This window comes from Heptranchias perlo, chromosome 13 (assembly GCF_035084215.1).
Source record: "Heptranchias perlo isolate sHepPer1 chromosome 13, sHepPer1.hap1, whole genome shotgun sequence".
NCBI classification, from domain to species: Eukaryota; Metazoa; Chordata; class Chondrichthyes; order Hexanchiformes; family Hexanchidae; genus Heptranchias; species Heptranchias perlo.
The window spans coordinates 3,735,619-3,751,553 of NC_090337.1; the positions used below are offsets into that span (position 1 = coordinate 3,735,619).

Sequence of the window (15,935 nt, forward strand, 5' to 3'; positions counted from 1 at the left end):
CTGATGGCCCACAGCGCCTCATGGATGCCCAGTTTTGCGCTGCTAGATCTGTTCTGAATCTATCCCATTTACCACGGTGGTAGTGCCACACAACACGTTGGATGGTGTCCTCAGTGCGAAAGACGGGACTTCATCTCCACGAGGACTGTGCGGTGGTCACTCCTACCAACACTGTCATGGACAGATGCATTTGCAACAGGTGGATTGGTGAGGATGAGGTCAAGTAAGTTTTTCCCTCGTGTTGGTTCGCTCACCCCCTGCCACAGGCCCAGTCTGGCAGCTATGTCCTTCAGGACTCGGCCAGCAGTGGTGCTACCGAGCCACTCTTGATGATGGACATTGAAGTCCCCCACCCAGAGTACATTTTGTGCCCTTGCTGCCCTCAGTGCTTCCTCCAAGTGGTGCTCAACATGGAGGAGGACTGATTCATCAGCTGAGGGAGGACGGTAGGTGGTAATCAGCAGGAGGTTTCCTTGCCCATGTTTGACCTGATGCCATGAGATTTCATGGGGTCCAGAGTCAATGTTGAGGACTCCCAGGGCCACTCCCTCCTGACTGTATATCACTGTACCGCCACCTCTGGTGGGTCTGTCCTGCCGGTGGGACAGGACATACCCAGGGATGGTGATGGAAGAATCTGGGACGTTGGCTGAAAGATATGATTCTGTGAGTATGGCTATGTCAGGCTGTTGCTTGACTCGTCTGTGGGACAGCTCTCCCAATTTTGGCACAAGTCCCCAGATGTTAGTAAGGAGGACCTTGCAGGGTCGACTGGGCTTGGTGTTTTGCCGTTGTCGTGTCCAGTGCTTAGTGGTCCGTCTGGTTTTATTTTTCTTATGACTTTTCGTCGCGAGATTTTACAACTGAGTGGCTTGCTGGGCCATTTCAGAGGGCAATTAAGAATCAACCACATTGCTGGGTCTGGAGTCACATATCGGCCAGACCAGGTAAGGGCGGCAGGCTTCCTTCTCTAAAGGACATGAGTGAACCAGATGGGTTTTTACGACAATCCGGTAGTTTCATGGCCAATATTACTGATACTAGTATTTTAATTCCAGATTTTTATTTAATTAATTGAATTTAAATTCGCCAGCTGCTATGGTGGGATTTGAACTCATGACTCTGGATTTTAGTCCAGGCCTCTGGATTACTAACTCAGTAACATAACCACTATGCTACCGTACCCTTGGATATGGAAGGGTTGTCTTATGAGGAAAGATTGAACAGATTGGGTCCAATGAGAGGAGATCTTGTTGAAACATATGAGATTCTGAGGGGACTCGATAGAGTCGATGCTGAGAGGATGTTACTGCTCATGGGGGAATCCCAAACTAGGGGGCATAGTCTCTGAATGAGGGTTCGCCCGTTTTCGACGGAGATGAGGAGGAATTTCTTCTCCCAGTGGGTCGTGAGTCTTTGGAATTCTTTACCCCAAAAAGCTGTGGAGGCTGAGTCATTGAATACATTCAAGGCTGAGTTAGACAATTTTTTGATCAGCAAGGGAGTCAAAGGATATGGGGAAAAGGTGGGAAAGTGGAGTTGAGGTAAAAATCAGTTCAGCCATGATCTCACTAAATGGCGGAGCACGCTCGAGAGGCCGAATGGCCTACCCCAGCTCCTATCTGTTATGGTCTAGGAGACGCCAGGCGGTGTAAGGACAAGCAATCGAGGAGACCTTAGGCTGGATGTAAGCGCTTTCTTCAAGACTCCTAAGAGATGAACATAAACTCTACCCAGCACCGAATGGGTGATATGGTTTCTCGTTCTATACTGGAAACCACTACTTAGGCACTCAAGTGCTAACCCTTGTGTGAAACTTAATAAAACTCCACTCTACTATATTGGTATCACGTCGATCATTGGCATAGGGATAGTATTACCCTAGAGTACCATAGTATCATAGAAGGTACAGCACAAGAGGAGGCCATTCGCCCATCGTGCCTGTGCCAGCTCTTTGAAAGAGCTACCAAATTAATCCCATCCCCCTGCTCTTTCCCCATAGCCAAATATTTATCTAATTCCCTTTTGAAAGTTACTATTGAATCTGCTTCCACCACCCTTTCAGGCAGTGCATTCCAGATCATTGCAACTCACTGTGTAAAAACATCTTTCCTCATGTTGCTTCTGGCTCTTTTGCTAATAACCTTAAATTTGTGTCCTCTGGTTACTGACCCTCTGCCACTGTAAACAGTTTCTCCTCATTTACTCTATCTAAACTGTTCATGGCCTTGAACACCTCTATCAAATCTCCCCTCAACATTCTTTGTTCTGAGAAGAACAACCACAGCTTCTCCAGTCTCTCCACATAACTGAAGTCCTTCATCCCTGGTACCATTCCAGTAATTCTCTTCTGTACCCTCTCTAAGGCCGTGACATCCTTCCTAAAGGGTAGTGCACACAATTAAACACAATACTCCAGCTGAGGCCTAGCTAGTGGTTTATAAAAGTTCAGAATAACTTCCATACTTTTGTACTTTATGCCTCTATTAATAAAGCCCAGGATCCCATATGCTTTATTAACAGCTTTTTCAACTTGTCCTGCCACCTTCAAGGATATGTGTATGTGCATCCCCAGGTCTCTCTGTTCCTGCACCCCCTTTAACATTGTGCTATTTAGCTTATATTGCCACTCCCCATTCTTCCTACCAAAATATGTCACTTCACACTTCTCTGCATCAAATTTCATCTGCTATGTGTTTGCCCATTTCAACAACCTGCCTATGACCTCCTGAAGTCTATTACTATCCTCTATATTGTTTACTACATTTCCGGGTTTCGACTCATCTGCAAGCTTTGAAATTATACCCTCTATATCCAAGTCCAGGTCATTAATATACACTAAAAAGGGCAGTGGTCCTAATACTGACTCCTGGGGAACACTACTGTATACTCCCCTCCAGTCTGAAAAACAACCATTCACCACTGCTTTCTGTCCCTTAGCCAATTTTGTATCCATGCTGCCACTGTCCCTTTAATCCCATGGGCTTTTATTTTGGCTTCTATTATGTGGTGCTTTATCAAATGCCTTTTGAAAGTCCATATACACAACATCAACTGCACTACCCTCATGAACCCTCTCCTTTACTTCATCAAAGAACTCAATCAATTTAGTCAAACACGATTTTCCTTTCACAAATCCGTGCTGACTTTCATTTATTGGGCTATACTTTTCCAAGTGCTAAATAATATTGTCCCGGATTTATTGTCTCTAAAAGTTTCCCCACCATCGACATTAGGCTGACTGTCCTGTAATTGCCGAGTTTATCCCTCTCCCCTTTTTTGAACAGGGGTTTGACATTTGAAATCCTCGAGTCCTTCAGCTTCGTCACCGTATCTAAGGAGGATTGGAAGATTGTGGCCAGAACCTCTGCAATTTCCACCATTCCCTCAGTACCCTAGGATGCATCCCATCTGGATCATGTGACTTTACTGCTTTGAGTACTGCCAATATTTTAAGTACCTCTTCTTTATCTACTTTGATCCTATCCAATATCGCTACTATGCAATGGCAGAATCCTCTTCTCTCGTGAAGACCGATGCAAAGTATTTATTTATTACCTCAGCCTCCGCAAGGAGATCTCCTTTTTTTGTCCCTAATCGATCCCACCCTTCCTTTGACTACCCTTTTAATATTTATATGTTTATAAAAGACTTTTGGGTTCCTTTTATGTTCATTATTAATCTATTCCCATACTCTCTCTTTGCCCCTCTTATTCCCTTTTTTAGATCTCATCTTTACCTTCTGTATTCAGCCTGGTTCTTTACTGTATAATGAACCTTAGTCATAAGCCTCCTTTTTCTGTTTCATTTTAATCTCTATGCAGCAGAAATTGCTCCAGAGGTGCTCGCCACTCCACAGATTTATACTAACCCACTAGTTTACCATGGTCTTTTCGTTGGACACTTCATCGAATAGGAAGTGGAGAAGAGCCCAGCGTCAGTCCAATGGAAGCTGGGGCCCTGGGAGAAGTGAGAAGATAACACTCTCTCCTCGACCAATCAGATTGCAACATTTTTGACAGGCTGTGTAACTCTCTGCAGACTTCCAACGTTAAAACCATGAAAAGTACAACATTAAAATCTTTGTAAAAACAGTTATGGACAGCGAAAAAAGAGAGGGCAAGAAATAATTGAATTAAATAAAAGAGACAGAAGGGAAAAGTAAAAAAAAATCTTTTAATTTTTAAATTTTTTTTAATGACCAAAAACTGTTAAAATAAGGAGTAGTGATATTCCACATTTTTAAAACTTAATTTTTAGTTGCTTGGCAGTCATTAGGACTTACTGTTAAAACTTAGTTCAGACCTGGCATCTTAAGCATACGTGTTTTGTGGCATCATTAGTTACTTTCCAGATGGGCAGATAAGGAAGTTAGTGCTTTTTCAATGATTTTCCTGATTGCAGCGTGTGATAAACCTTTAGTTCGAATCTGTCAAATCACCAGCAAACCAGTGGGAGCAAGTGCCGGATTTCCACGCTTCACTGCGCATGTGCGAACCTCAGAACTTGCTCCTCCATTTTGCCACTAACAACTGGGAGCGCTGTTGACATCACCATTATTTCGCAAGCAATTTCTGCCCCATTATCTTTGATCATGGAATGTGCTTTAGCTTTGGGTGCCCTTGGTTTCCCCTCTCGTAGGAATGGGTCTACTCTGTAAAGAATCATGGAATCATAGAAAGGTTACAGCATGGAAGGAAGCCATTCGGCCCATTGAGTCAGCACAGGCTCTATGCAAGAGCAATCCAGCTAGTCCCATTCTCCCACCCAATCCCTGTAAACCTGCAATTTTTGTCCTTTCAAGTACTTATCCAGTGCCGTTTTGAAGGCCACGATTGAATCTGCCTCTACCACCCCCTCGGGCCAGGCATTCCAGATCCAAAGCACTCGCTGTGCAAAAAAGTTTTTCCTCATGTCACCTTTGGTTCTTTTGCCAATCACCTTAAATCTATGTCCTCTGGTTCTTGACCATTCCGCCAATGGGAACAGTTTCTCTCTATGTACTCTGTCCAGAACCTTCATGATTTTGAATACCTCTATCAAATCTCCTGGCAACTGCCTCTGTTCCAAGAAGAGTAACGCCAGCTTCTCCAGTCTCTCCATGTAACTAAAGTCCCTCATCCCTGGAATCATTCTAATAAATCTCTTCTGCCCCCTCCCTAAGGTCTTCACATCTTTTCTAAAGTGCGGTGCCCAGAAATGGACACAATACTCCAGTTGTGGCCGAACCAGTGTTTTATAAAGGTTCATCATGATTTCCATACTTTTGTACTCTATGCCTCTATTTATAAAGCCCAGGATCCAGTTTGCTTTTTTGACCGCTTTCTCAACCTGCCCTGTTATCTTCAATGATTTGTGCATCGTATAGCCCTAGATCTCTCTGTTCCTGTACCCCTTTTAGAGTTGTGCCCTCTAGTTTATATTGCCTCTCCTCATTCTTCCTACCGAAATATATCACTTGGCATTTTTCTGCGTTAAATTTCATCTGCCACTTGTCAGCCCATGTCAGCAGCCTGTCTATATCCTCTTGAAGTCTATCACTATCCTCCTCACTGTTTACTACCCTTCCAAATTTTGTGCCATCTGCAAATTTTGAAATTGTGCCCTGTACACCCAAGTCCAAGTTAGTAATATATCTCATGAAGAAATGTGGCTGGGCAGGTGGAAGAAGTATCAGTGGGAGAGCATTTTGGTGGCAGTGAGCATAATTCAGTTAATTTTAGCATAGTTATGGAGAAGTACAAAAATAGAACAGGAGTTAAAGTTCTCAATTGGGGAAAGGCCAATTTTACTAAGCTAAGAAGTGATTTAGCAAAAATGGACTGGGAACAGCTACTTGAAGGTAAATCAGTGTCAGTGCAGTGGGAGGCATTCAAGGGGAAGATTCAAGGGGTGCAAAGTAAACATGTTCCCACAAAGAAAAAGGGTGGGATTCCCAAATCTAGAGCCCCCTGGATGTCAAGGAGCATACAGGGTAAGATAGGGCAGAAACGGAGAGCTTATGTCAGACACCGAGAACTAAATACAACAGAAAGCCAAGAGGAGTATAAAAAGTGCAGGGGTGAAATTAAAAAGGAAATTAGGAAAGCAAAGAGAGGGCATGAATAAATATTGGCAAGTAAAATCAAGGAAAACCCAAAGATGTTTTATGAATACATTAAGAGCAAGAGGATACCTAAAGAAAGAGTAGGGCTTATTAGAGAGCAAAAAGGTAACCTATGTGTGGAGGCAGAAGATGTTGGAATGGTTGTTAATGAATACTTTGCGTCTGTCTTCACAAAAGAGAGGGACGATGCAGACATTGTAGCTAAGGAGGAAGATTGTGAAATATTTGATGGGATAAACTTAGTGAGAGAGGAAGTATTAAGGGGATTAACATCTGTAAAAGTAGATAAATTCCCAGGGCCAGATGAAATGTATCCCAGGTTGTTAAAAGAAGCAAGGGAGGAAATAATGGAGGCTCTGACCATCATTTTCCAATCCTCACTGGATACAGGCGTGGTGCCGGAGGATTGGAGGACTGCTAACGTTGTACCATTGTTTAAAAAGGGAGTGAGTGATAGATCAAGTAATTACAGGCCAGTCAGTCTAACCTCGGTGGTGGGCAAATTATTGGAATCAATTCAGAGGGACAGGCTAAACCATCACTTAGAAAGACACGGAGTAATCAAGGACAGTCAACATGGATTTGTCGATGAGAGTGGTGCATTTGATGTAGTCTACATGGATTTTAGCAAGGCTTTTGACAAGGCCCCACATGGCAGACTGGTCAAAAAAGTACATGCCCATGGGATTCAAGGGAGAGTGGCAAATTGCATGCAAAATAGTGGCAGGAAGCAAAGGGTAATGGTCGACGGGTGTTTATGTGAATGGAAGGCTGTTTCCAGTGGGGTTCCGCAGGGCTCAGTACTAAGTCCCTTGTTTTTTGTGATATACATAATGATTGGACTGATATGTCGGGGGCATGATTAAGAAATTTGCAGATGAATCAAAAATTGGCCGTGTGGTTGTTAGTGAGGAGGAAGCTGTAGACTGCAGGAAGATATCAATGGACTGGTCAGGTGGGCAGAAAAGTGGCAAATGGAATTCAATCCAGAGAAGTGTGAGGTAATACATTTGGGGAGGGCAAACAAGGCAAGAGAGTACAAAATAAATGGGAGGATACTGAAAGGTGTAGAGCAAGTGAGAGACCTTGGAATGCATGTCCACAGATCCCTGAAGATAGCAGGACAGGTAGATAAGGTGGTTAAGAAGGCATATGGAATACTTTTCTTTACTATCCAGGGCATAGAATATAAGATCATCGAGGATATGCCAGAACTGTATAAAACACTGGTTAGGCTACAGCTTGAGTACTGTGTACAGTTCTGGTCACCAAATTATAGGAAGGATGTAATTGCTCCAGAGATGGTACAGAGGAGATTTACGAGGATGTTGCCAGAACTGGAGAATTTTAGCTATGAGGAAAGATTGGATAGGCTGGGGTTGTTTTCTTTTGAACAGAGGAGGCTGAGGGGAGATTTAATTGAGGTGTATAAAATTATGAGGTGCCTAGATAGAGTGGATAGGAAGGACCTATTTCCCTTAGCAGAAAGGTCAATAACCAGGGGGCATAGATTTATTGATTGGTAGAAGGATTAGAGGGGAGCTGAGGAAGCATGTTTTCACCCAGAGGGTGGTGGGGTTCTGATATTCACTGCCTGAAAGGGTGGTAGAGGCAAAACCCCTCAACTCATTTCAAAAGTACCTGGATGTGCACCTGAAGTGCAGTAACCTACAGGGCTACGGACCAAGTGCTGGAAAGTGGGATTAGGCTGGGTGGCTAATTTTCGGCCAGCGCGGACATGATAGACCGAATGGCCTCCCTCTGCGCCATAAATTTTCTATGATTCTATGATTATAAAAACTAAAGAACATTTCTTACTTTTATCCACCTATTAAATGCACTTTTAGTCATATTATTCTTATCAGAACAGATTGGAACGAAAATGAACAGTGACCGTTATTTCTGTGCAAACTAAAACTACGAAAATCCTTAAAAATGTCCTGCCCTTTCTCACAAGGTAACTAGACATTCTTGAGTTTAAAAGTCTCCTTTAACGTGTTATGTTTGCACATTTTTACCCATCAGGTGTTTTCTCGAGTTCTCTTCTGGTTTTAACAAGATAATGTAGCATTTTGGAGCAAATATACAGCACAACAGCCCAAAGCTCGATGCTAAAATTGCGAATATTTCCACAGCGACCGTGTATTTGCCGGGAGTGCTCACATAAGCGGGGATAAATGTTACCCAAACTGCAAAAAAGATGAGCATACTGAAGGTGATAAATTTAGCTTCATTGAACTTGTCCGGTAACGCTCGGGCCAAGAAAGCTAAAATTAAACACATACAAGCTAAGAGCCCGATGTAACCTAACACACAGCAGAAAGCAACTGTGGAACCCACATCACACTCAAGGATAATCTTTGCACTTTGATACTTCGTGTTTTTTGCTGGGACTGGGGGAGATGTCACCAACCAGATCACACATATTATAATTTGGATCAATGTACAGAGAAAGACAATTGATCTTTGTTGTGTGGGTCCAAACCATTTCATCACATTACTGGCCGGCAGCGTTGCTTTAAATGCCATCAGGACTACCAGAGTTTTACTAAGAATACAGGAAATGCACAGAACAAAGCTAACTCCGAAAACAGTGTGACGCACCATACATGACCACGGTGATGGCTGCCCAATGAATGCAATGGAGCACAGAAAGCACAGTATTAATGAGATTAGCAGAAGGAAACTTAGTTCCGAATTGTTGGCCCTTACAATGGGAGTGTTTATGAAATATAAGAAAACAGCTGCAACAGCTCCTGTGATACAAGCTCCAAACAGTGAAATCGCCGTGAGTGTTTTGCCCATGCTGTCTTGAAAGGAGAGGAACTCAATTTCTTTCAGAATGCATTGATCTCTTCTGTCATCGGACCAGTAATCTGTAGGGCATTTGATGCATTCGGTGGAATCTGTGGAAGAAACAAGAATGTTGAGTATCAGTTGAAGAAATCAATTTTATTCGTAATCATTATGACCATGAGCCGATACTGGGTATCGATTCTTACCTTAGAACGTATGTTAATTTGAACAATGTTACATACCTGTTTGGTTGCTGATCGCTCCGTCAGAGCATGGAAAACAGTCAAAGCAGCAGATAGGCTGGCCTTTTCGTGCGCTCTTTCTTGTCCCCACAGGACAAGTGTCACTGCATACTGATACTGGTACCTGTGGAGATAGAACATTCTGCTCTGAACCTCAATCTACATTTAACACTCTCTTTGAACAAGCCAGATTTATTGCATGGATTTATTAACTTTTTTGCGGTCAAAGTTTTTCCTTTGCTTTGCTGATTAAATTTTCTAAAGTAGTGATTATTATGAATTGGATGTTGGATTGCATGGTTGTAACGAAAAGGCTGGAGTTGATAGCACATCATGAAAATGTAAGCGATATTATCTTGAGTAACGAAAAGATCGGAAAAATATTGAATTGCATAACCTGTAAATTCAATGCAGATATCAATTCACCGATTTTCTTTATCAATAAATTTCCTCCCGATTTAATCGATAAGAAACATCTTCATTTTTCACCTACTTCTAATTGGATTGAAGTAATGGCAATTTTATAAATTTAAAAAAATGAAAACAAACAAATAAAAAATCGTTAGCAGAACCTGTGAAGAAAAACAAATCATTGTGTAGGGAGATAAATTTTAAAAAGATGCACTTTTAAAATTCATTCTCGGGATGTGGGCATTCTTGCAAGGCCGACATTTTTGCTCATCCCTAGTTGCGTTTGAGAATGTGGTGGTGGGCCTTCTTCTTGAACTGCTGCAATCCGTGTGGTGAAGGTACCCTCACATTGCTGTTATCTAGGGAGTTCCAGGATTTTGGTTCAGCGAGGCTGAAGGAACAGGGATATTTGTCCAAGTCGGAAGGCCTGTGACTTGGTGGGGAACTTGGAGCTGATGATGTTTCCGCGCATTCGCTGCCCTTGTCCTTCTAGGTTGTGGAGCTCGAGGGTTTGCGAGGTTCTGTGGAAGAAGCGTTGACGAGTTGCTGCAGTGCATCCCGTAGATCGTTCTGCAGCCACGGTACCATATTGGTAGAGGGGGTTATTGTTAGAGGGGGTGGATGTTTATGCTAGTGGGTGAGGTGCGAGCAAATGGCTTGCTATGTCTCGGATATAATAAGACCCTGATATCTTGGGGAAAAAAGTTAAAACGCAACAACTGAAAAGATCTGATTGTGTCATAATTAGAAAAGCTCCTCACCCTGTTTTCGGGTCCATGCCAAACGATTCCACTTTCATCCAACGCGAGTTCTTTCCCTGCAGGTAACGCCGCATCGTAATAACCAACTTTAACAAACTCAACTGACCCATCAGCGCGCTCCTGCCAGTTTATCAGGTCATAGGACGCGATGGGATCTCCGTTCTTATCGAAGCTTATTTCTTCTCCAAACTGGTTGGTGAAGCGCACCTCCTTCAGATAGTGTAAAAGCTTTAAACACGACAAAACAATCACATGTTAAACAATTCTAAAATTATCCGATAGTCCGCAACATTTCTGATTAATCATTTCGACAACAGGTAAAAAAAAAATCACACCGCGATGAGAAACCTCTGCGGAATGTTATTCTGACTTTTAAGGAACCTTTTTAAATAACTTTTTTTCTTTAGAAATATAGTTTCTATTTTACCTTTCGGGGATGACCGGATCTTTCCTCACCTGCCAGGGTAGAATCTTGGATTTTTGGCCACATGTTTTGTTGAGAAATGGGCCTTTCCCGTTTTCACACGACTTTAAATTATGAAGGGCGTGAGCTACAGCGTATACCGCTTTGTACACATTATACGTAAATCTTAACTGTGACACATCGGTATATGTAGTCTCAATGGTCTCCAAGCTCTCTGAACCTGTGCACGGTTTGTAAGGAGACGGTGATGTGTTTTCTTCCAGACTCCGATTTGAGATTTTGACGCTACAGCCAAAAACTTCCCGCCAGAGTTCTTCTACAAACGGATTGTCTGGTGCTGTTGAAGGGTGGAGTTTGACTAGAAACTCTCTCAGTCCGGGAATTTCCGCTCTCCTGATTCCAAACCCGATTGTTCCAGACAATATATCCCGAGTTTCCGCTGTCCATAATCGGAATGAGGTGACCCAGGCCTCACTCGCTATCAGCTGGATGTCAGTAATGTTCTGCAGTCTGAGCTCTGTCACCAAAGACATCGTATCGCGCACAGAAAATATTATGATGACCTTAGCAGAGGACTTTTTAATGGTTTCTATAACCTGAAGCAATTTAGCTCTGGTACGTTCAGGAGGGAGAAACTCAATAAAAGCGATGCATGTTTCAAACTTAGAAACTTCTTCAATGAAGGACAATATCCCAAAACGGCCATAATCACTATCTTCTGCTACAATTCCAACCCAAATCCATTTAAAACGTTGCACCAGTCTGACCAACGCTTTGATTTGAGCTGCGTCACTGGGAACTGTCCTGAAGAAAGTTGGGAACTCGCGCTTATCACTCAGACAGGTGCAGGACGAAGAATAACTGATCTGGAAGTTAATGCACATTTTGAGTTATAACATAATAATGGACTCTGTGGCGCAATGGATAGCGCGTCAGACTTTTAATTAATGGTAGAAAAGACATTCAATGGCTGTGGGCTCGAGTCCTACCTGTATTGAATTTTGGGTGTACAGGGCACAATTTCAAAATTTGCAGATGACGCAAAACTTAGAAGTGTAGTGAACAACGAGGAGGATAGTGATAGACTTCAAGAGGACATAGACAGGCTGGTGGAATGGGCAGATACGTGGCAGATGAAATTTAACACAGAGAAGTGCCAAGTGATACATTTTGGTAGGAAGATCCGGGAGAGGCAATATAAACTAAACGGTACAATTTTCTAAAGTGGGTGCAGGAACAGAGGGACCTGGGGGTATATGTGCACAAATCCTCGAAGGTGGCAGGGCAGATTGAGAAAGCTGTTAAAAAAGCCTTCGGGATCCCGGGCTTTGGAAATAGAGGCATAGAGTACAAAAGGAAGGAAGTTATGATGAACCTTTATAAAACACTGGTTAAGCCACAACTGGAGTATTGTGTCCAATTCTGAGCACCACACATTAGGAAGGATGTTCGAGAGGGTGCAGAAAAGATTTACCAGCATGGTTCCAGGGATGAAGGACTTCAGGTACATGGATAGACTGGAGAAGCTAAGGTTGTTCTCCTTAGAACAGAGAAGGTTGAGAAGAGATTTGATAGAGGTGTTCAAAACAATGAGGGGTCTAGACAGAATAGAGAGAAAGTGTTCCCATTGACGGAAGGATCAAGAATCAGAAAACACAGATTTAAGGTGATTGGCAAGAGAACCAAAGGCGACATGAGGAAAAACTTTTTTACGCAGTATGTGGTTAGGATCCGGAATGCACTGCCCGAGGGGGTGGTGGAGGCAGATTCAATCGTGGCCTTCAAAAGGGAATTGGATAAGCACTTGAAGGGAAAAAATGCAGGGCCACGGAGATGGGGTGGGAGAGTGAGTCTCGCTGGATTGCTCTTGCAGAGAGCTGGCACGGGCTAGACGAGCCGAATGGTCGCCTTCTGTGTTGTAACCATTCTACGATTCTACGATTCTAATACAGCAAGTATATTTCTCAAATCGTGGGAAGGCAGGGTTTACAACCGGCGATTCCGAGGATTGCTTGGGAAGGAATACTAGCACCATTGACTATAATGTTTCAAAATTTTGTTCGAGGGGGAATTGTGCCAGAGTGGAGGGTGGAAAACGTGACCTCCCTTTCGAAAAAAAGAACAGAACGAAAAACCAGGAAATTATCGGCATGTTATTGAATTTACTGATAAACTACTATACCCTACAATAGGCATTAAATAACAAGCACTTGGAGAAATATGAGTTAGTCAGGTCCAGTCAGGATGGTTTTTTAAGGAGATCCTACTTGATCCAATATCGCCCGCTTTACACTGTGGCCCAAAGTCAGAATTACCTCCTTAGTTTCATTCGAAATCGAAAACGTCTCATACCAAACAAATGTCGGTCATTTAGTCAATCTGAAACTTTGAAAAGGATCCGAATGAACTGAAAAATCTCCTGTGATATGTTACTCACGATTATATGATTCTATTGTTCCTTGTATCACAAGTTGTTATGTCTTTTGTGATTGTGCGCAATGATCCACGTTGGCTTCGTTAAGAAGAACAATTGCAGTTAAAATGCTGCCGAATAATGCTGTGTGTAATACAGCACGAACCAAACCCAGCCACCCGCACATTTCATTCCTAAAACGTTCATGTTCGATCCTTGGCTACACCTATTTATTTGAATAATGCACTTGTCACCTGTTTAAGGGGCATTCAGTAAACGTAATTTAGTCCGTGAAGTTAATTAACAAACCCTACCAGGCCAATACCGAAAGGAGCCAACACTCGTGAAGCGGCAATGGACTGTGAAGATCCCGCGTCTCCCACAACGATGGGCACTGATGGAAGTGCAGCGCACCTGTAGCTGGATTCAGTCCCATCCTCCTCGTTCAGTAATTTGAGGGCTCCTTTAAGCGATTCAGAATGTGTGAGGCAGCTGTCAAAGATCCTATAGCCCAGAGTTACATTAGGAAGCAGCTCCGGATTCCTGTTTATTTCTTCTATTGCGAAGATCATCGTTTGTACCCAACGCAGCTCCCTTTGCGTGAACCTGTTAAACACATATCGACATATTGAATCTGAAAGCGCAGCTTTCAGGATAGAAACATTGTTAGGCCCGTTTTTTGCAGAACGCAGACGGCACAGTTTAATAAGTTGTTGCAACAAAAGTGAACATATTACGCACATATACAACCATGTTTTACTATAAAAGTGTAGATTTGTTCACCGATTCTTCAAATCTGATTTCCCTCCTAATTAAACTATTCGTTACCACCCGTTTTGTGCTACGGCCCTACAATAATTTGTACCTAATTTCAGAAACTAACTCGAGATTTCGCTCCGCTTGGGACAAATTAATAATGATGAAACCAATGAAAAAAGGACAAAAGCAAGCAGAGAGTAAAAAAGGCAAGAGAATGCAAAAAAGGACCAGGAGCAATGAAAAGAACAAAGAACAAGGCTTAGGCGTACATAGCTTTCCAAGATCCAAAATTCAACACAGAAAATGTTAGAAGTACCCATCAGCTCAGGCACCAACTAAAAGACAAAAAAACATGTAGCGACATCTGCGAGAATCAGATCCGATGGATTTTTAAAAATCTCTGATCTTACTTTTTTTTACCAATTGTAACATAGAATTCATCTTCAAATATTGATTTGTCTTTCCATTACAGCCGATGGAATTCTCGTATTTTGTGTTCTTGCTGTTTTGACTTTGATACCGACAGTCTTCTGCCTGATGGCTCGCCTGTTCACCCACTCGACCTCCGTTCCACTTATACAATTTCCCCCACCAACCTCACAATGCAGATGTGGAACGATGGAACTTTAAATATGATGACTACTCCGATTCAAGTATTGGGAGTTATTTTACAAACTTTGAAAATGATCCGATTATATGATTCTATTGTTCCTTGTATCACAAGTTGTTATGTCTTTTGTGATTGTGCGCAATGATCCACGTTGGCTTCGTTAAGAAGAACAATTGCAGTTAAAATGCTGCCGAATAATGCTGTGTGTAACACAACATTACAAACGAAGCCTTTGACATATTAGGGAAACATTCGACTGCGGTGCTTTCAAACGGACAGATAAATATATTTTAATTATTACTTACTGAAGGCAGCGATCTGGTTGAGGTTTAAAGTGAAATCTGCTGTAGTTTGGAGTTGTTCTGAAATGCATTGGAAATAAACCGCCCAGGACAATATTTCCATCTTCAGAAACTCCAGGGTTGAACTTTTCCCTCAGTTTACATGTAGGTTGAATAGCTGAACTCAACTTCTTGATTGAGAAGAGGAACAGAAGGCTCCAAGTGGAAGACGGCTGCATGATGATAAAAGTCAAATCACTTTCTTGAGATCACTGGAGAAAATAATGGAAGTCTTTGCCTGCAAGACTATTTATATACTCGCGAGTAAACCTGCGCAGCAGGAGGGCAGCAATATGCAACAATTATCATTGTCCCATCTGAATAGTTTAAAGATGTTTCAGCCTCCCTGGTTAGTCAGGGGTGATGTGAGATAAAGATCAGTGAGATTATTGTCATTTGCTTGAAGGTATTTGTCCCTGTGTTGTTGAGCACAATCAGATTTTGTGTGATTAACGTACAGTTGATCACCCGGCAAGTATTATTAATTTAATGAGGGGATTCTCTGCACGTGCCATTTGTCAAAAATGATCAACGAGGCAGCAAGGGTAGGTTTGTTTGTGAGCCATTTATGGAAACACGTGTGGACTGCACTTTACGCCAAATTAACTTTTGAAACACAAGATTCATTTCTTTTACCCCATGATCATTTTGTGGAATGGGTACACATGTGTTGGTTGTACATGATATGGCCTAGTATCATAGTAGCATAGTACGTACAGCATACGAGAGGCCATTCGGCCCATCGTGCCTGTGCCGGCTCTTTGAAGGAGCTATCCAGTTAGTCCCATTCCCCAGGTCTTTTCCCATAGCCTTGTAAGTCTTTTTCCCTTCAAGTATTTTTCCAATTCCCTTTTGAAAATTATTATTGAATCTGTTTCCAACACCCGTTCAGGCAGTGCATTCCAGATCATCACAAGTCGCTGCTAAATGTTTCCCCCAGTCGCATCTGGCTCTTTTGTGGATCACCTTAAATCTGTGTCCTCCAGTTACCCATCCGTCCGCCACTGGAAACAATTCCTCCTTGTTTAATCTGTCAATACCCTTCATGATTTTGAACACCTCTATCAAATCT

The 15,935-nt window shown here is 42.5% G+C and overlaps 1 protein-coding gene across 1 annotated transcript; it reads right to left on the reverse strand.

Annotated features, from left to right (window-relative positions):
• Positions 1-8,104: 8,104 nt before the first annotated feature.
• LOC137331720 (extracellular calcium-sensing receptor-like) lies at positions 8,105-13,734 on the reverse strand. Its single transcript, XM_067995707.1, has 5 exons — positions 13,468-13,734; positions 10,773-11,606; positions 10,317-10,544; positions 9,145-9,268; positions 8,105-9,012 (listed from the first exon to the last, which is right to left on the reverse strand). Exons 1-5 carry the CDS (start codon positions 13,723-13,725, stop codon positions 8,105-8,107), a joined length of 2,352 nt encoding a protein of 783 aa, XP_067851808.1. The 5' UTR covers positions 13,726-13,734.
• Positions 13,735-15,935: the final 2,201 nt, after the last annotated feature.

Coding starts and splice junctions, on each gene's coding strand:
- LOC137331720 (XM_067995707.1), bottom strand. CDS start 13,725: ATGATCTTCGCAATAGAAGAAATAAACAGGAATCCGGAGCTGCTTCCT. Junction 9,269..10,316: donor GGCATGGACCCGAAAACAGG/GTGAGGAGCTTT, acceptor CTATCTCCACAG/GTACCAGTATCAGTATGCAG. Junction 9,013..9,144: donor AGCGATCAGCAACCAAACAG/GTATGTAACATT, acceptor TTTCTTCCACAG/ATTCCACCGAATGCATCAAA.